Source organism: Podarcis raffonei, chromosome 17, assembly GCF_027172205.1.
Source record: "Podarcis raffonei isolate rPodRaf1 chromosome 17, rPodRaf1.pri, whole genome shotgun sequence".
NCBI lineage: Eukaryota > Metazoa > Chordata > Lepidosauria > Squamata > Lacertidae > Podarcis > Podarcis raffonei.
The window spans coordinates 7,093,333-7,114,093 of record NC_070618.1 but is presented as its reverse complement, the minus strand read 5'-3'; the positions used below and the strand labels follow the sequence as shown (position 1 = coordinate 7,114,093).

Genomic DNA, 20,761 nt, shown 5'->3' with positions numbered 1-20,761 from the left:
TACCCACACTGGAAGAATGGCAGACTAAGGTAATAGACTATATGGGACTGGCTGAGATGACCGGCAGAATCCGTGACCAAGGGAAAGAGACGGTGGAAGAAGATTGGAAGAAGTTTAAAATCTATCTTAAGAACTGTTGTAAAATTAATGAATGCTAAAATGTTTTGGGTAACGTAAAATAGAATTGCAGCGATTTCGGATATGAGAAATAAGATCTAAAGAAAGTATTATATTGAAATTAGGGGATGCTGAAAAGATTGATAACAGGGATGCAGAAAGGGGAGGTATGGGGAAGTCGCTGAAAGAAGGCTTAAGAAATGAAAGGTTAAGAAATTATACGTGTTTACATGTTTGTATGTCTTGTATTGTGTTGTATTGTCTTGTATTATGTGTGGAAAAAACCAATAAAAAATTTTTATAAAAAAAAAACAAAAACACTGTGAACTACAGATACACATGGAGGAGGAATCTGTTTTAAACAGATTTCTGTGTGGAACTTCGCAGTTCCAACCCGACTGAGCTTTGCTTTCATTGGCGTGCCTCTTATATTGAATGCCTGCTTATCTCCAAACTGATTGTGCATTGTAAGTTGACTCATTGTACATCAAAAATACGAACATTTGACATCTGCTGTGTATAAAGCCTCATAGGGTACTACATTTCTGTAGCACGGTTTTATAAGCAGCTAATAGTTGTATCTATAGACGGTTCCTGCACAGAGGGTTACAGTTTGAAAGACATGGCACAAAAGGAAAAATGAAGGAGGGAGAGGAAAACAAGCAAACACAACCAGGAATTCTTAACATTACACAGCAGTTTACAACTGAAACAGCTCAGGAAGATGAGGAGTCAAATGGAAATGAGTTGATGCACTGCAAATGACTCATTGATCATAGTCTGAAGGCGCCCAAGGCAACAACCTTGCTGAGTCTGGGACTGGTCAGATAGGAGACCAAGCATGGATGAAATGTGGGGTGTGGGGTGTGGCATGATAAAATCCTGCTTTCAGGCTTCCCGTAGTCATCTGGTTGGCCGCTGTGAGAACAGAGTGCCAGACCAGAAGGCATGCTGGCCCGATTCAAAAGCGTTCTTAAAATAGAAGTCAACTTGGCATGATCACTTTGCCTAACCGTCATCCACCCACTTCTATCTAGTACCAATACACAAATGCTGAAGATACAAGACAGCAATGTATACAGTCATTCTTAAACAGTCTTGAACATTTTCACTTCTAGGGTGTGTGCGCGTGTGTGTTTTAAACTTTAGGTACTAACCACATGCAAAACGAAACCTCTTTGGGGTTTAGCTCAGCCACCGAAAATACAACTCCTAAAACTCCTTTACCAGAATTCTAAAGCAAAATGGGTTTCCGGTATTGTAAGCTGCCAACGAACTTGCCTGGCTCCAATGCACACTTTTAACACAAACAGGGGGAATCCAGCAGCCTTTCAAAATAACATGACCAGCTCAGGATACTGGAATAGACTCATGTAGAAGGAGACACCAGGCGTACTCAACCTTCTTAAGGGAAATTAGATGCACTAGTGGTAGACTTAGTGATGTATGGAAGTGAGAGCTGGACCATAAAGAAAGCTGATCGCTGAAGAATTGATGCTTTTGAATTCTGGTGCTGGAGGAGACTCTTGAGAGTCCCATGGACTGCAAGAAGATCAAACCTCTCCATTCTGAAGGAAATCAGCCCTGAGTGCTCACTGGAAGGACAGATCGTGAACCACACACGTGCATTTAGGACGGAGGTAATGGGTCATTCACAAAAGCGGGGGCACACGTTCCTATAGGGTAGGACTGGTAGAAAGCTTCTGATTCTGCTTGGATGTGAGTAAAGACAGTCTGCCCACCTTAAAAAAATAAAATAAATCTGCTTCTTGGCAGGGTGAGATTGATCATTTCCTTTCATATCTTAAGGAAATAAGAAGGGGAATGCACTAACATGTTCAGCCTGCCAGTTTAATAAAACCAGCCATCACAGAATCATTCTAGCTGGACAGATAAAAGAAAACAAGTACAGATAAGGGCAAGGAGCAGGAAATTTTGTACATGGAGGCGTGGAAAACCCATATGTGAGCTTGGCATACACGACACTGAAGCCAACTTTCATCTTGCTGAGATTTCCCTCTATATCTTACTTCCCGGTTCTTTCTTCAATCATTTCCAAGTCTCTAGATAAATATACATAGGCTGTGCTGGTCATTGATCGTAATAAAAAAAGTGACTTGATACACAGGGTGGGGTGAAAGTTGCCCAATCTTTTACTGTGTATAATAAACAGATATCTATTGCGTTTGGCCTGGGAGGGACAGCAGGGTAGAAGAGGCAGGGAAAACCAGGACAGAGAAAGATCCCCTATACTGAGCCAGCAGTGTCAGAAACTCAGATATATAATCTAAGCACCAAATGGCTTCTTAAACCAAGGTTAGACTCCTCATGGAATGTCTTGTTGGACTGGCTGTGATTGATTCTCAAGTTAAACACCTGGCCAGTTCAGACGACTACCTTGAGCTAGGTGAAGAGCTTAAAGAAGAAAAGTCACTTGGTGGTGGAGGTGTCAGGCATCATCCTGGTGCCCCAGCACTTGGTCGCAAAATGCGCCTGGCACCTGGCTAATTTTGAACACTGGTTTGTGGCACAAGACCTTCCGATCGTCAATGTTTGTGCCACCTGAATTTGCCGGTATGTGAACATAGTGATAGCCTGGAAACACCCCATGCCTCCTTGATTATGTCTGGCTTCCAGCTTTCAAAGCTAGATTTGGGCTGGAACCACCGGGACAGTAAAAGAGCACAGAGGAAATTCATTCAGAGAATGTTACATTTGTATCCCCTCCAATCTGCGACAGATCTGATTAATAGTGAACACCACGTCAAACTGCTAAAGGATAAGGGGCATCCCCTCTCTGTGGGATAATTCTTCCAAAGTTTGCCTTCCTGGGACACTCTGACACAGCATACAGTACATAATATGGAAAACAAAACACTCCTGCACAGTTGCTCTTATGCAATATAATTAATCATCTACAAACCAAGGTAACCTTAGAATGTGCCAAGATATAAAGTGCTGAGAAGTCTGGCAACAGGAAAAGCCAAGATAGCGGGCTTGCTTCATTTGGGAGTTTTCCCCAGTTTTTGCAACAGAGCAGATTTTCAACAGCCTCAACTATTTCACAAGAGGACTTTTATCCACGTTATAAATACAGTCCCATCTGCAACCAAACGCCCATGGCCACGATTCTGGAAAAACTAGTGAATGACGACAGACATGGATAAGAGTCTTTTGAGAGGCACACTCTTCAATTAGAGCAGATTGGAGCATACACTGTCTATGTTAAAGGTCAGGCTCAGCTCTGCACACACAAACAATGTTGCTAAATACCGGAGTATTGAGCATGTTTCCAGTATTCACACGCTTCACGGGTACATCTGTGTTCATGTGCCTAGCAGCAATGCAGGGAAAAACTACCCTACGTCTTCCAACATAACTAGCGCATGTCTGAAGCCACACTAAATATAATTGCAGGACAGATTTCTCAATTTGGTTAAAAACTCATTTTGGGGGGAAATGCACCAAAATGGAGTAGGTAAAGGAAAAGGACCCCTGGACAGTTAAGTCCAGTCGAATTTGACTATGGGGTTGTGGCGCTCATCTCTGCTTTCAGGCCGAGGGAGCTGGCATTTGTCCACAGGCAGCTTTCCGGGCCATGTGGCCAGCATGACTAAACCACTTCTGGCGCAACGGGACACCGTGATGGAATCCAGAGTGCATGAAAAAGCTGTTTACCTTCCCGCCACAGCGGTACCTATTTATCTACTCACACTGGTATGCTTTCAAACTGCTAGGTTGGGAGGAGCTGGGACAGAGCAATGAGAGCGAACCCCGTTGTGCAGATTCAAACCTCTGACCTTACGATCGTCAAGCCCAAGAAGCTTGGTGGTTTAGACCACAGCGCCACCCGCATCCACCAAAATGGAGTATTTCATACAGGGTAGATATGAATTGTGGCTAACTGCATACATCACTTCCCAATCCAGCACTGGGAGAGCATTGGTTGCAGAGCAAATGGAGAGTGTACAGAGCCTCAGTCCTCTCTCTTAAAAGTGACTAAAGAATCAGGGTAGCTACATGTACACTTTCTGATACAGTGGTACCTTGGTTCTCGAACGGTATCCATTCTGGAAGCCCATTCGGCTTTTGAAACGTTTGAAAACCGAGGCGTGGCTTCCCATGGGTTGCAAGAGCTTCTTGCACTCAGCGGAAACTGCATTGCACGTTTGGGTTCCGAAAAACGTTCGGAAACGGAAGCATTAACTTCCAGGTTTTCGGCGTTCGAGAAAAGAAACATACAACAACAGAGGTGTTCAGGAACTGAGGTACCACTGTACTGTCTGATATACTGTTCTTTTACTGACTACAAAGAAGGTTAAGAGCGAGCCACAGAAAATTCTTAGGCTTTTCATTAAAGCTAGTCCTTTATGCGAATGTCAACATTTGATGTCATATGCAACTGTACTTATTCTAGGTGCTTATCTTATTGTTTTTGTTTCTCATCTTTTAACTGCACTCTGCTTTTTAGACATTATGAAATGAACTTAAAAAAAAAACTTTACCCAAAAAACCCCAACACCTGATGTCATAGAGAGTAAACCATACAGAAGGTTTATCCCCAGTCGCGACTAGTATATTCCATGATCAGACACACTTTTCCTATTGACTCCCATTCTATTTTACAACACTTTTAGAAGTTTGATTTTAATATATTTCTGACATTTCCCATCTTCCATTCAAGCTCCAATAAACAAAATCTTTAAAATATCTAGGAAAGTGAAAAGCACTCCCTTCTTGTCCTTCAAAAGCATTTTCAATGCTGTGACCAGCATAGAGTGATTTCTGTTCTTAAAATGGTTGAGCGCTCTACCACCTTGTCAAAGAAAGGCTGTTATGTGCCATGTACTGATTTATTTGTTCCAGCTTTCCACTAAACTGACTAATAACATCTTTGACCACAATTCTAATCACACTCTACTAGCCATAAATGCCACTAAATTCAACAGGACTTGCTTCTGAATAGGACTGTGCTATGTAAATGGTCAAAGAAGCGCACAAAATTACTTTAGGCAATATAATCAATATTAAAATTCTTAAAACAAAAGTATGCCTAAATCAATAAAAGGACAGCTAAGAGCCTGGCCCATTCCTGCATAAAGAAAAGCTAAAATATTGGGGGCTTTTCAGGTGGGGGAGACAAGACAACTAGGAAACATGACAGGTGGTTTTCACATAAAGAGCAGTAGCAGCAAAAGTGAATTTTCTCCCTCTCTTATATAATACAGTGGAACCTTGGTTCCTGAACGGCTTAGTTGATGAACAAATGAGGTCCCGAACGCCAAAAACCCGCAAGTAAGTGTTCCGGTTTTTGAACATTTTTCAGAAGCCGAATGTCCGATGCAACTGCCAGCTATTGTTTCTGGGGTACCTGCACCAATCGGAAGCCATGCCTTGGTTTTCTAACCTTTCGGGAATTGAATGGACTTCCAAAATGGATTACGTTCGAGAACCAAGGTTCCACTGTACAGTGGAAGGTCCATTCTTAACCTGAAACTGTTCTTAACCTGAAGCACCACTTTAGCTAACAGGGCCTCCCGCTGCCGCCGTGCGATTTCTGTTCTCATCCTGAAGCAAAGTTCTTAACCCGAGGTACTACTTCTGGGTTAGCGGAGTCTGTCACCTGAAGCGTCTGTCACCTGAAGCGTCTGTAACCTGAGGTACCACTGTACTGGAACTTGGGACCACCCAAGGAAAAATCGGCAGCAGATTTAGGATGGACAAGAGAAAAATAGTACTTCACACAATGCATCATTAACATGCTGAATTTGCTGCAACCACACTAGCATCATTGGTTTTAAACGAGGCAAATTCATGGGTAATATTCATGACAGCAAGATGGAACCTCCATGTGCAGAAGCACAGAATCTCTGAATACTCACTGCTGGGGGGTGGGTAGGGGCAACAGCACGGGAGGGGGTGTCTACATATGTGACTTGTGGGTTGTGTTTGGCTTAGTGATTCACAAGTTGTGCAGGCCTGAGCCTGCCTCCCATCTGAAATTTCCATACTGCGTGCCCTTATCGGGCAGCGGATATATTTAGTCTCCTCAACAACACAAGGTCAAAACAACAACTTCCAGTGCTGCATTTCAGTTACGAAAGTATCAGAGTTCAGTCAGCAGCAGCTCAGCAAAGCAATTCATGGAAAGCTAAGAGTCAAGGAAAGCCACATTGCATTGGAAAAGGAATTATCTCAATAACTGCATTAGATTCCTTTAGAATACACACACCCACACCCACCACACACCCACAGGTTGTTTGCTATATATACACGGATATAGCACAATGTTATGAGTCCCAAACCTGCAACATTGAAACAAGGAACTTTATGACTATCATTTAGTACAGGGGTCAGCAAACTTTCTCAGCAGGGGGCCGGTCCACTGTCCCTCAGACCTTGTGGGGGGCCAGACTATATTTTGAGGGGGGGGGAATGAACGAATTCCTATGCCCCACAAATAACCCAGAGGTGCATTTTAAATAAAAGCACACATTCTACTCAGGTAAAAACACGCTGATTCCTGGAACATCCGTGAGCCGGGTTTAGAAGGCACTCCTATCTATGGATGGAGGTGCCATTTCAGGAATAATTTCAGTATTTTTTTTTGCATTTCTAGACTGGAAGGAAGCAAGACTGGAAAGGACAAGGGGAGTTGCTAATGATTACCTTCGTTATTGCATAAATGGATTATGGATAAACTACCGTTGGGGACACACAAAAACAGTAGAACACCAGCATCATCAAGCTCAAAGTAAATGTACAACAGGAACAGAAACACAATCTACATAAATGTGACGTTAAAGAAAACAAAGACCTTCTCGCTGGCCTCCTTCCAAGAAGACAGCTAACAGCAAAGGCACTAATCTTCACATGAACACACAAAAGGCAAAGCCAAGATCACTGTGGCTGCATCTTTAGCTCTGGACCCAGTAACTTCACCCATATTAACCCCTTCCAGCAAGACATTTAGCAAAACCAGACCATTATTGCATTAAAAAATGGGCTAAACAATGGTTCTCATTGTGTGCAACTTAAAGTAGTGGGAAAGATATACCGTATTTTTTGCTCTATAAGACTCACTTTTTCCCTCCTAAAAAGTAAGGGGAAATGTGTGTGCGTCTTATGGAGCGAATGCAGGCTGCACAGCTATCACAGGAGCCAGAACAGCAAGAGGGATTGCTGCTTTCACTGCGCAGCGATCCCTCTTGCTGTTCTGGCTTCTGAGATTCAGAATATTTTTTTCTTGTTTTCCTCCTCCAAAAACTAGGTGCGTCTTGTGGTCTGGTGCGTCTTATAGAGTGAAAAATACGGTACACATTGGGCATCCATCTATCATCATACATGTTTAATGCAAGTATAAACAAGCACACACAAATACAGACACACAGGCAAACACACAAAGCTTATAATAACAGGGAGGATAACGGCAGGTAGGAACGGGGATTGCATACTTACAGCAAGCTCAGACAGTCAAGTGCTTACCGTTTGGAGGCAAAAAAGCGGTTACAAATAAGACAAGCTGCTTCTACATACTCCAGAGACTCCAAATGTATGCTTGTGTTTTTAAAATAAAAAAATGGTTTAATGGAGAGAGAGGAACCTGAGAGCCCAGTGTTATAAGAATTTATGGTCTCAAATATATAAATTAAATGGTCATAAATTTACAAAGTATGTAAACCAGGTGTCTGAAATAGTACAGGAGAACAATCCTGAAACCATTTTAACTCTTCGAAATTGACCTCAAATGTTTCTCCGCAAGGAGGAAGGAAAGGGAAAAGCCTCTCCATTGTCCTTTGCTTACCTGTCTTTAGGGCATCTTTGTGTATGAACAGGGTGAGCCTGTGACCTGGATTCAGGAATTAAAGTACCGTATTTTTTGCTCTATAAGACTCACTTTTTCCTTCCTAAAAAGTAAGGGGAAATGTGTGTGCGTCTTATGGAGTGAATGCAGGCTGCGCAGCTATCCCAGAAGCCAGAACAGCAAGATGGATCGCTGCTTTCGCTGCGCAGCGATCCCTCTTGCTGTTCTGGCTTCTGGGATTCAGAATTTTTTTGTCTTGTTTTCTCCTCCAAAAACTAGCTGCGTCTTATGGTCTGGTGCGTCTTATAGAGCAAAAAATGCGGTATTTGCCATCACCAAAGAATGGCCAGGCTGCTCAAGTAAGCAATCACTGGCCATTATCAGGTATTCTGGCAGACAGGATTTCTGTTGTAGACTGCCTCCTTCTGTGATGTATGTATGGTGCTTTTGGGGGTGGTCTTGAACTACAGGGTGGGCAATTTCAAAAGTCTATATAAGGGCTTGCACACCTTTGTTCTGGGTTCCTCCTCCCTCCTGCATGGGCAGGGGGGCAGTGAGCACCCTGTTGCAACAGTTTAATAAAGATCAGGCTTACTAGCTGCTTTGCTTCTCAATATTCTCTGGTTAAAAAGGTAAAGGGACTGACCATTAGGTCTGGTCGCGGATGACTCTGGGGTTGCGGCACTCATCTCGCATTACTGGCCGAGGGAGCCAGTGTACAGCTTCTGGGTCATGTGGCCAGCATGACTAAGCTGCTTCTGGTGAACGCTGTTTACCTTCCTGCCGGAGCCATACTTATTTATCTACTTGCACTTTGACGTGCTTTCGAACTGCTAGGTTGGCAGGAGCAGGGACCGAGCTACGGGAGCTCACCCCGTCACGGGGATTCGAACCGCCGACCTTCTGATCGGCAAGTCCTAGGCTCTGTGGTTTAACCCACAGCGCCACCTGCATCCCTAATCTCTGGTTATTTTCTCTTATTGATAGGGAACCCACTTAAGGACTCTATACGGGCTCTTGGATACCCCATAAGGAAAAAGGAGCAGATTTTGTTTACATCACCAGCAAGGATTAAGTGTGCTCCATAGTCCCCAGAAACTGCAGAATGTTGGAGTGTCCACTGGGTATGGGAACTGGGAAATCTTGGGGAGGGAAAAAGCAACTTGCTTTGTTTAACCCTCCACCCTACTTTATAGTTTTCTGGAGGACAGCATGTCAGTCTGGCTGGCACCCTGAACAGAAGCAAGACTGCCCAAGTGAGAGGGATGCATTGCAGTACAGTCGTACCTTGGAAGTCAAACAGCTTAGTTCCCAAACGTTTTGGCTCCCAAACGTTGCAAACCTGGGAGTGACTGTTTCGATATGCAAACTATTTTTGGAAGCCAAACGTCTGACAGGGCTTCCGATCGGCTGCAGGAGCTTTCTGTAGCCAATCAGAAGCTGTGCTTTGGTTTTGAATGTTTTGGAAGTCGAACGGACTTTCGGAACAGATTCCGTGCAACTTCCAAGCTATGACTGTAATTTGTTCTTCTAGTTTGTAGTTATTTTCCGCATTCTGTTGCATTCTTAGCATGAAGAAAAACTAGGACAAGCCCATGTAGATGAAGCATGTGGCATTAATTACCAATTAATGGAACGCTCTACTATGCATGTATCACCCTGGCGAGACAATGTGCAGGCAGGCAGGGTCTCAGCCAGCGCACTGGAATGAATTTCTGGAAACAAAATGCTTTTTCGCATGGCCTGAGCAGAAGCAGTGGACAACGTTATACCTAATTATTGTATCTTGTCTTCACACACCCCATCCCACTGCCCAGCTCACAAATTGTGCAGAATATTCTTACATCATGAATGGTCCGTGTCACCATTAAGAAAAAGGGGTAGGCATAAGAGGCCAATATATATATGTGGACTGTCCCTGGATCAAGTGACTTTTCTTCTCAAAGTTCTCTCAAGTTCTTAACCTAGCTCAAGGTTCTCACTTGAACTAGCCAGATGTTTAACTGATAATCAATCACAGTCAGTCCATCATTTGAAAAATAAGACTTTAGAGCCGTCTTGCCCCAAAATGGCAAATATACATTCCGTTTTGGTGGCTGCAACCTTGCCTAGCTTATATATTCGAGTTTCTAACACTGCCCCACCCCACTCTCCACATCAATAAATGCCAAATTAATGGCAGTGTTTCTAATCTTTGAAAATTAGGAAGTTAGGTCTGCTTCAATATTGTTTACACTGACTGACAGCAGCTTTCCAGAGTTTCAGGAGACATTCTGCATCCCAACCAGTGGTTTTACCACTGAGCTAGGGCCCTGTGTCTGATGCCAACAGTGTTGCATGTTTAGTCACTGTGTTAAGAAAGCCTTGTTCCCTTGAACTTTCCATGAATGGATTAACATTGATCTGTTTCAATAAATGGGAACTGCTACTTACGTTTCTCAAACAAGTTGCGTTTTTACAATCTTAAGCTAAAGAGTTGCACTTTTAGTGCATATTCCCTCAGGGTTACTACAGTAGATAAGGTCTGAGTGGTTTCATTTACTGTTGCTATGATGCACAACATAGAGATAAGGCCCAAAGTAATAGCAGAATATGCAAATACAATAAAAACTGGTCTCTTCCAATGTAAACGGAACACTTTTATATTCTAAAATACTGACATAAAACAAGGAAAGTAAAACAATAAAAAAGATCTGCAATCAGTTTCATAGGTGGATTTGACTGGACACGTTAGAGCATGTATATTTGTGGTTTAATTATATAGCTATTCTCCCAATTATTGGGGGGGGAGATAAAGATTTTTTTTAAAACTGACCAAAATGAATAAAATATTTGAGTTCACATATAAAACTAATTTAGATTTTGAAATATAAGCTAAGTTAGAGAGAACTAGAGCTTGGTTGGACTTAATTTATATAAAAGAAACGCTAATGGCCATGAGCTACAATAAACAACTGTACTTCTACCTAAGCGGGAGAGTGATAAAACCTATCAACTATTAACACACTATGTAAGAGAGAAAATGAAAAGAGAATATTGCCAATCTTGTCAACAAACTCCAAAACATTCATTTAGAGCTTCCAGATGAATTGTATTTATTTAAAGGACTTATAATCTACTTTTTTAAAGAACCCTGCTCCACAAAGAAGCTCAAAATAGATGTAAGAGAGAAAGCCAAGTGCAGATACTGCGCAGAACCATTTAAACAGCCATTTTATAGCACTATCAAAAGCCTAACAGAAGTAAACCAAAGCAAAAGCTCAGTTGGTTAGAGCATAGTGCTGGTAATGCCAATGTGTTGATGTCCAGTGTAGATCTTCAGAGTCTGGGCAGGCTCGATAACAGCAGTCCTTTAAGTAACCCAGCCCCAAACCATGTCTGCACTCCACAAAGGCAGAAGAACTGCATGACTTGAGCAACAGAGGAGGGAGGAAGAAAAGGACCACATTATCTATTCCAAGGTGAGGAGAAAGAAAGCGGTGGATTTTGCCATGCTTCACTGTAGCTGCAGAACAGACCTCTCTGAGCAACTGGGCACCCAGCTTATATAGGCATTCTGCCAATATTCAAAAGCAGTCTGTTGATAATTCAGGACGTTGGCTGCGATGGGAAGACGGAAGGCATGCCAAACCTCATAGATTGCACTTGAGCTCCATGCAGTGTCTAAACAAACAACTTGGGTTCTTTGGAATCCTCCCAACACATTTTCAAAAGAGGGTGAGAGAAAAGAATATTCCTTTAGGGAGAACATGAGGCTTGCGTCGCGCCCTGAAGTTTCCTGACTAACCTGAGGAGAGTAAGAAACATAGAAAATGGGCAAGAGAATGAAGAAGAAGAGGCAGAAACCAGCTTGGATCAAAAAGATGAGATTCCACACACAAAAAGCTAAGCCAAATGGGGAGCTCACTCACATTTCCGTTTTGTGCAGATTTTTAAAATGATTGACGTTTTATTATGTTTTATGTGTGTTGGAAGCCACCCATAATAAGCTGTGGCTTTCCCAGCAAAAGCAATGGGACAAAAAAAAGGAACAGGACATGGACCTAGAAATCCCAGCGCAAAAGAAAATGGGGGTGAGCCTGGAGACTTCAAGACACATTGTTAAAGGCACAGGTTACTGAGGGGAAGGAACACCTCAGCATAGAATGCGTTTAGACTGAGGGTGACGCTAAATGAAAGAGGCACTACAAAATATATGCAGAGTCACAACCAGTGCAGACAGGTTGGGCCGCCCTAAGGGGTGGAGTTGAGGAGCAAGAGCCAATCAGAACACAGTCTCTCAATTTGTGACTGGATTGTGTGACAAAAACAACCCATGTGGGAACTGGAAGTATGGCCAATAGTCAGAGGTGTTGGGAGCTGTAGTGTGTGTGCGCTCAAGACATTGATTGTATAAAACGTATTTTGCTGCACTGTGCGAAATATGAGCAAGCCAGGGCTGAACTGATATTACCCTTGCTGGTACCTTTCCCGGGAAAATCAGAGGCTCGCTTTGTCAGGTTCCTATTGGAAGATCAGACAAATGCTAGAACATTAGCAATGGCCCAGTTTTTATCAGTGGTTGCAAGAACCAATGATCCCTGTCTTTAAGTCCGAACAAAATGCTTGTTTAACCTGGAGGTAGGCTGTCTGAATTGTGCATTGCTTTGTAATGATTTGTTGGGTCTCTGGACCGTTATACACACACACACACACACACACACACACACACACACACGGCACCATAGGAGCCAACTCCTAGGGACCAAGGCCCCTTCAGCCCTGTCCCCAAAAAACTTTGGACACCCTTCCCAAAGTTGATAGGCACTGCCATTCAAATGGTGTGTGCGTGCCACGTCATGTGATCAATTATAAGGGGTGGGACTTACCTGTCCCTCCCCCAATTTTTATTCAAGTTGGCACTCTTGCATGGCACCATGTTGTCTAACTCCGAAGCAGAGGCGTGTGCCTGTGTTGGCAGTTGCTACAAATGATAAGTTGCAGAGTTAAGTACTACATACATCCAGAGTTCTCACATTTCACAATCCCAAGCATACAAGCAGTCACCTACCCAATTCCTTTTGTTCTCCAAAGACTTTGCTATAAATTTATGTCCACAGCAATTAAACAGACTACACCGCAACACTGTATGTTCCAGAGTTTCCACCGTTGTCCTCCACACTGACCCCAGAAGTTCTTCCGGAAGAATCCCTCAGAACTAACGTAATGTGACTGCATAATGGAAACTACCAAATCCCGCCAAAGTGATCACCTTTCAGCACTTTGCTTATGTAAGTTTTGTTATGTATGGCGAAAGTAAACACCTTCCATGTACAAGGAAGACATTATTTGGGCATTAAACTCTGCCAAGTACGCTCTTACATCCAAAGTTCTCACAGTTCAGTCCCATGTACACAAGTCCTCGCTTTATCAACAAGGGCAACCAGCCTATGCCAAAGTCTGCTTCCTCTCAGAGTGCCGAATGCACAGCTACCTAAAGGTAAAGGAATCGCGTTGTTCTGGGGCACATGCAGAATGCCAGCTGAATCAAGTTCCTTAGTAACATTCTCAGTTGGTACCAGTCTGCCCAGAAGTTTTAAATGAAACCAATAACTTTAGTATTTAACAAACCATCAAATTCCAAAAACTATTGTTGTTAAAATTTGTATACTGGAACAAATTTGTAACTTGGAACAAAGCAAAGATTAATAATAAATTATTGTTTCAGGAACTGTGGCAAGAGAAGAAAAGGGGCTTCCTAAATTGTAGCAAATGTCTGGGAACACCCAGTTCTGGGAACAGCAACTACTGAAGTGGGTATGGAACAAAACAGTGCCTGCAAGGGAGATCAGCAGGAGCCTGATTGTCTAAGTTGCTAAGAAGAAGCCCATGAAGCATCACTTTAATATATATAGTCCTCGATACTAGACATATATATAATGGCTGGGTGGGAACGGGACTAAAGTACAATTAACAGAAACAGCATAAAGGACACAAGGATGCACCAAATATATAACATCTCTAGAAGCTAGAGAAGTGGAAAATAACTTAAGCCAGATATTTCTTTTCTTAATTTAGTAAAATTCATACCCCACCCTTCCCAGCTGCTGCTCCCGGGGTGGCTAACAAAACAAACATACAATTGAAACAGTAAATCAGATTTCAACCAATAAAACAGCACCATATCCCACAACAACATGGAGGGTTGGAATCAGGTTCAACCAAGGCTTACAAAGTCACAGCTGCTGCATCTTGAGCCACGAAAAGACCTGCAAAAGTGTCAGAACAAAACTATGCTCAAAACTTTTTGCTCCAGCGATAAACCTGGCCGCTGGCTGGAGTTTCTGAACCATCTTCAGAGGCAGCCCTATGTAGAACGCACTGCAGTAATCTAACCTAGAGGTTACCAGAGCATAGACAACAGTAGTTAGGCTATCTCTGTCCAGATAGGGGCATGGCTGGGCCACCAGCCAAACCTGATGGAAGGTGCTCAGTGCCACTGAGGCCACCTGAGCCTCAAGTGACAGCAAAGGAGTATCCCCCAAGCGATGTATCTGCTCCTTCAGAGAAAGTGTAACCCCATCAGGAGCAGCCCAACTCCCAGCCATCTGGTCTAGCGATCTACCCACTAACAGTGCCTCAGTTTTATCCGGACTGAGCTTCAGTTTGTTGGCTCTCATCCAATCCATTATTGAGGCAAGACACTGGTCCAGCACTTCCACTGCCTCACCTGCAGATGTAAAGGAGAAGCAGAGCTGTGTGTCACCGGCATATTGCTGACAGTGTACTCCAAACCTCCAGATAACCCCACTCAGCCGTTTCGTATAGATGTTAAATAGCACAGGGGATAAAACTGAACCCTGAGGAACCCCACTGAAGAACACTCCCCAGGCAACACCCTCAGGTGTCACCCACCTCTAACTCAGACAGCTGCTCCAGAGGAACGCCATGGCCGATGGTATCAAAAGCTGCCGAGAGGTCAAGGAGAATTAACAAAGACACATTTCCCCAGTCCCTCTCCTGACAGAGATCATTATACAGGTGGCGAAAGCAGTTTCTGTGCCAAAACCAGGCCTAAAACCTATTTGAAATGGGTCGAGAAAATCTAGAATCTGGCATGGGGCTCTTGTTTCTTTTAATGTACAGTGGTACCTCGGGTTAAGAACTTAATTCGTTCCGGAGGTCCGTTCTTAACCTGAAACTATTCTTAACCTAAAGCACCACTTTAGCTAAAGGGGCCTCCTGCTGCCGCCGCGCCACTGAAGCTCAATTTCTGTTCTCATCCTGAAGCGGAGTCTGTAACCTGAAGGATATGTAACCTGAAGCATATGTAACCCGAGGTACCACTGTATACATTTCCTCCTCTCTCTCTCTTTTTAAAACAGTGTTTCTATCCTATTTGTATTATATACATTTCCTCACACAGTATCTATCCTATTCATATTGTAACTGTACATGGCACATTTTTAAAAAAAGTAACTCTAAAAAAGGCGATGCAACAAATTCAGCACTTGCTAAGGAAAAGCACAGTTTCTGGGATTGGGGTACGGGGACAAATATTCAGCATGGACAATATCTGAAAATCTTACAAAATGACTGCTCAAAGAATAGCCAGGGGGCCCAATGAGCCCCACAGAGAGAGCGCAACCCATTCCCCCGCCCCAGACCCTCTAGGACAGGCTTCCTCAACCTTGGCCCACCAGATGTTTCTGGCCTACAACTCCCATGATCCCTAGCTAGCAGGACCAGTGGGAAGGGATGATGGGAACTGTAGTCTCAAAACATCTGGAGGGCCGAGGCTGAGGAAGGCTGCTCTAGGATTCCACTGGTTTTTGTAGCAGCAAAAGGGGTGGGGGATTAAGTGGGTTGAGCAGAAAAGTTCAAACGTATCAGCCTAGGTCATGGGTGAAGCCAGGGGGCAACTGCCCCCCCCCAAATCAAGCAAATAAAAAAAAAATACTTAACTGACCAATTGCATCACAGATAACTCAGTTCTGCCCCCCTAACATAAAGCCTGCCCCCCAATAAATCCTGGCTATGCCCATGGCTGGGACATGGGTGGTGCTGCGGGTTAAACCACAGAGCCTAGAACTTGCTAATCAGAAGGTCGGCGGTTCGAATTCCCGTGACGGGGTGAGCTCCCGTTGCTCAGTCCCTGTTCCTGCCAACCTAGCAGTTCGAAAGCACGTCAAAGTGCAAGTAGATAGATAGGTACCGCTCCGGGGGGGAGGTAAACAGCATTTCTGTGCGCTGCTCTGGTTCGCCAGAAGCGGCTTAGTCATGCTGGCCACATAACCTGGAAGCTGTACGCCGGCTCCCTCGGCCAGTAAAGCGAGATGAGTGCCGCAACCCCAGAGTCGTCCACGACTGGACCTAATGGTCAGGGGTCCCTTTATCCTTTACCTATGCCCATGGCCTAGCTCAGTGAACTGATAAGAAAGCAAATCTTCTGCCCTCTAGCAATCAGATCATTCATTTGATGAGCAGGGAGCTGTAATAGCTCCTTTTAAGCTGATCTGTACAGCTCAGCTGAGGAGGGTAATGCAGCACCCAAACCAAAACCGGTTTGCCACCCTTGAGCTAAAGGAACATCCAGGACACATGCATGATGATCAGGGAAATATTCCATAGAAGTGAATATAAATAGAAAGAGCAACGTGGATGTTAAAGATATTAGCAGGGCCGTCTTACCCATAGGCGCTAGGGGTGCAGGGCACCCGGGCGCTGGGCTCTCAGGGGTGCCAGGCTGAGAGTCCAGGGCCCAAGAGTTGAGTCTGGGGAAGAGCCTGCCCCTCAGTCAGAGCGCCACAGCAGGCGGCTCTGTGTCATGAGTTTGGGGGCAACTGAGCCAGTCAGACACTGAGGCGGCTGGCTGGCTCCGCCCTCCTGCGCACCTGGGACTGGGCAACCTGGGGGAGGTGCAGGGCGGATCTTTCCACCCCGGTGCCACGCATGCTTAAGACAGCCCTTGATATTAGAACTGGAACAAATACCATTTGGACACGTACCCCCAAAACTGCAAACCTAACTCTGGCAATTCTGGCGAGAAGCTTCTGACTTGTTTTTCCCACGGCATGCATAGTGATGCTAGGGTGTGGCAATCACCCTTAAGATCAAAACTGAATGCAGAAATGTGGGCAGGTGAGAGCAAGAACATTACAGAAACATAGTTCCTGTTGCTGCTGCGTAGGGATCATTTATTCAAAGGAAACATATCTACTGGGCTAGCACGTCCCCTGAGTTGTTTGGCTCCTAAATGATGTCTAACAAACTATTCTGAGGAGGAGGAGGCTACAACGGTAGAAAGAAAATATGACTAGGTTATAAAATTACTGTACACAACTTCAGGGAGGCAGTTTATAAATCTGCAAAATTAATAATGAACAAAGCAAACTGTATTAACATGGAGGTATTGCAGCAAGTGTAGGTAGATTTGCATGCCCACTGGCCCAGCTATGGAGCAGACTGAGGTCTGCATTTCTGCTGGTTCCTGGTTCAGCAGACGAGAGGCAGGGGAATATTATAGCAGTGCACACTAGCGTGGCAATATGCCATAGCTGGACCACTTTTGGTACACTTGCTAAAGAGGTTCGCTCTCTTTCCAGCGGGAAAGATCCAGAACAATACAGAAATGGAGATTGCTCACAGGGTTCTGTGGCGGGTCCAGAAAGCTGTCCACGGATAAAATTAAAAAGTTAAACCAGCGACACCTCTCCTTCAGTAAGGGGAGAGAACATGTTTGACTAGGGACGAGGAAGAAGTGCCTCTTCAGCAACGTGGCACATGTGATTCATCCACTTATATTCCTTTCACAAACATTGTCAGAAGTTGCACTGTGGAGCTGTAAAGTTGCACTTCAGCAAGACAGATTTAGAGCTATCAAGAGCGACTCCGGAAAGGTGGGGGGAGCTTTGAGGTAGCAGAAGAGGAAGTTATGAGCAACAGCCCCTTTCGAAGCACGCTTACTTCAGCCCAAGTCCCACTGAACTCAAAGGAAGTTCCCTGCGCGCAAGTGAGCAAAGGCGCTAAGCAGCCACGCAGTCCGATCCTGTGCGTATTTACGCAGAGCTCCCGCTTAGCTCCGCTGGGCCCCCCTCTCCCAAACAGGAGCGCAGACAGGGGTAAAAGATGCCCCTCCTCACCCGCTTTACAAGGGATACAAAAGCTATGGGGCATTGTGTTCCTCGGCACACCCACCCACCGCTTCTCATGTACTATTTAGCCCGACGAAGAACTCAAAAGCTTGCTCGCTGTTTTTAGACGGTTGAGACCAAGACATTGCCCAGTTTGTGTAACAAGCCATACTAGGGAAGAATCTTGCGAACCCAGCGCGCTAGCTGTTTATTATCCTGGGGAAAGTTCCGCTAGGTTTAATCCAAAGCAAAGAAAAAAGGGATAGTATAAAAGGGAAAGGAGAGGCGCACGCGAAACCGCGCCCAGGTTGAGAAGAGGCTTCCGAAAGAAGGACGGGCCGTCGAGGAGGCAGGAACAGGAAAGGGTGGGGGGAGAAAGTGGGGGGCTGGGAGGAAGAGCCGGGGAAGCGCGTGGGGTTCAGGAGGAGAGAGGCTGAGGAGATGGAGGGGGGGACCCGCGACGGCAGCGTGTTGGGCAAAGGGCCGTCGGGGCTGGCGATGGAGAGGGTGGGTAGGGGGAACACGAGGACGCCAGCTGGAGAGGGAGAGGCCGGCCGAGCCCGGGACTTACCCAGATGCGGAGAAGGCTCGGGGCAAGAGGCGTCCGGCTTGGAGGCATTGGGCGCCGGGGCCGCGGGGTCCTTCCGAGAGGGCGCCGGGCCGCGGGGCGCCGCCGCTTCCAGGCTCCACTGGAAGCTGAGCGTGCTGCCGGCCAAGCAGTAGAGGACGACGGCCAGGAGGTGGAGGACGCAGAAGATGACCAGCAGGCGGCAAGCCTTCTGCAGCGAGGCGCCGGGCAGCTCCTTCATGGTGCGCGCCGTCAGTGCTGCTCCGAGCGCGGCATCCGAGGGCGCAGCATCGCGGCGCGCTCGGCAGGCCGGGGAAGCGACGGCACCGCTACAAAGGCGCCCAGGCGCTCAGCAGCCGCCTGCCTGCCTGCCTGCTGTCCTGCCCGGCGCGGAGGGGAGGGGAATTGTGATGTCAGGCTGGGACTCCGCCTTTCCCCGCGGCGGAGGGGCGGTGGCTCCCGTTGGGGAGCTCCTCCTCCTCCTCCTCCTCCCCCTGGAGGTAATGTGGCGGCGGGCAACCCCCGACTTGGAGCCCTTGCTCTTTGCCAAGCCTCCCGGAGGCTGCGAGGAGACCCCTCCGCCTCGCTCACCCTGAAAGCAAACCCGCCTTGAACCTCCCGAAGCCGGATGGCTGACTTTGGAGGATTCCCCCCCCCCAATTTTTTTTATTAGTTTTCACAACATTATAAACAAACAAACTTTTTAGCTAACAAAATACGAGCCACAGTTGTGGCATACAAAAATAATTTAACATCTTTCTTGGGCAGACTCTGGAGGATTTGGTGCAGGCAAGGCTGCGTTCACACAACCTATTCACGCGCTCTTCGTGTACACGCGTTCGCCCGGCTTATCTAGCGCGCCCCCTGGTGGTGACTTTGCGTGCGCGCCAGCAGGCAGGTCCGGCGCTAAATCCTCGCGCGCGTATGGGTTGCTGGCTGCTTGTTGTGGGTTCGCGACAAGCCCGTGCGAATGTGCACATTGCTCTGAACGAGGTGGGTAGACCGAGGCAGTCGTGTTCTCGGTTTTAGTACTGTGAACTGTAGAGCGGAGGGCATCTTTTTGAATGTTGTCCCCGGTTAAGTAATGAGCATTCAAGCTCCATGCACACAGTAAACCAGCACATCAGGGCTTTCTTGTTGGTGCCTTAGTTTTCTACCAGGAAGTTTTTTAAGGGCAAGGCGCTCAGAGAGATGGCTGGCACCCAGGTGTCAGAAAATGAGTGGCAACACCTCAAATCTGCCATTGTTTCCTGCACCTCCAGTCATCACAATTTTAAGAATTTCATAGCTATCCTATGACAAACTAGTGCTTTTCAGTGGAAAGGAAGCCAGTGTGGTGTAGTGGTTAAGAGCGGTGGACTCGTAATCTGGTGAACCCGGTTCGCTTCCCCACTCCTCCACATGCAGCTGCTGGGTGACCTTGGGCCAGTCACACTTCTCTGAAGTCTCTCAGCCCCACTCACCTCACAGAGTGTTTGTTGTGGGGGAGGAAGGGAAAGGAGAATGTTAGCCGCTTTGAGACTCCTTTGGGTAGTGATAAAGCGGGATATCAAATCCAAACTCTTCTTCTTCCTGTAATCTCTCAATTCCTGGAAATTGCACAATATTTCTGCATGTCATTATTGAACGGGCCTTTTTCTTTTCTAAACTTGTGTCTCTTAGTATCTTTGCATTCACTTACATAGATACCTTGTTAGTTTTATTTGCTAATTTCTTGTAACAAAAACTCCCAAGTGCTTCTTTATTATCTCAATTCAAGGTCCCATGTTGTTGCTGTTCTCCCACCTGTCTGCCTGCTCACCCTCCCATGAGTTCAGGCCAAAGGCTTATCTAGTCCAGCATTCTAGGCTCTGGCTGCTATTCAGAAGTACAGGAGAGACAAAAGCTCAGTTGGTTAGAGCATGGAGCTGATAACGACAAGGTTGCAGGTTCCATCCCCTTATGGGACAACTGCACATTCCTTTATTGCAGAGACTTAAGTGATCTTTGGGGTCCCTTCCAACTCTTTGATCCTATGAATTCTAAGACTTTAAAGGGAAAGTTGCAGTGTATCCGCACCCCTTCCTGGATCCCTCTTCATCTAGTGCATGGGTAGGCAAACTAAGGCCTGGGGGCCAGATCCGGCCCAATCGCCTTCTAAATCCAGCTCGCGGATGGTCC

General features: G+C 45.7%; 1 protein-coding gene across 1 annotated transcript in view; it reads right to left on the bottom strand.

Moving 5' to 3' along the window:
* B4GALT1 (beta-1,4-galactosyltransferase 1) overlaps nucleotides 1-18,985 on the bottom strand; it is a 47,068-nt gene extending 28,083 nt beyond the window's left edge. The window contains exon 1 of the mRNA XM_053370525.1: nucleotides 18,605-18,985. Coding sequence (XP_053226500.1) covers nucleotides 18,605-18,842 — 238 coding nt within the window. The 5' untranslated portion in view covers nucleotides 18,843-18,985. The remainder of the gene's footprint in view (nucleotides 1-18,604) is intronic.
* Nucleotides 18,986-20,761: the final 1,776 nt, after the last annotated feature.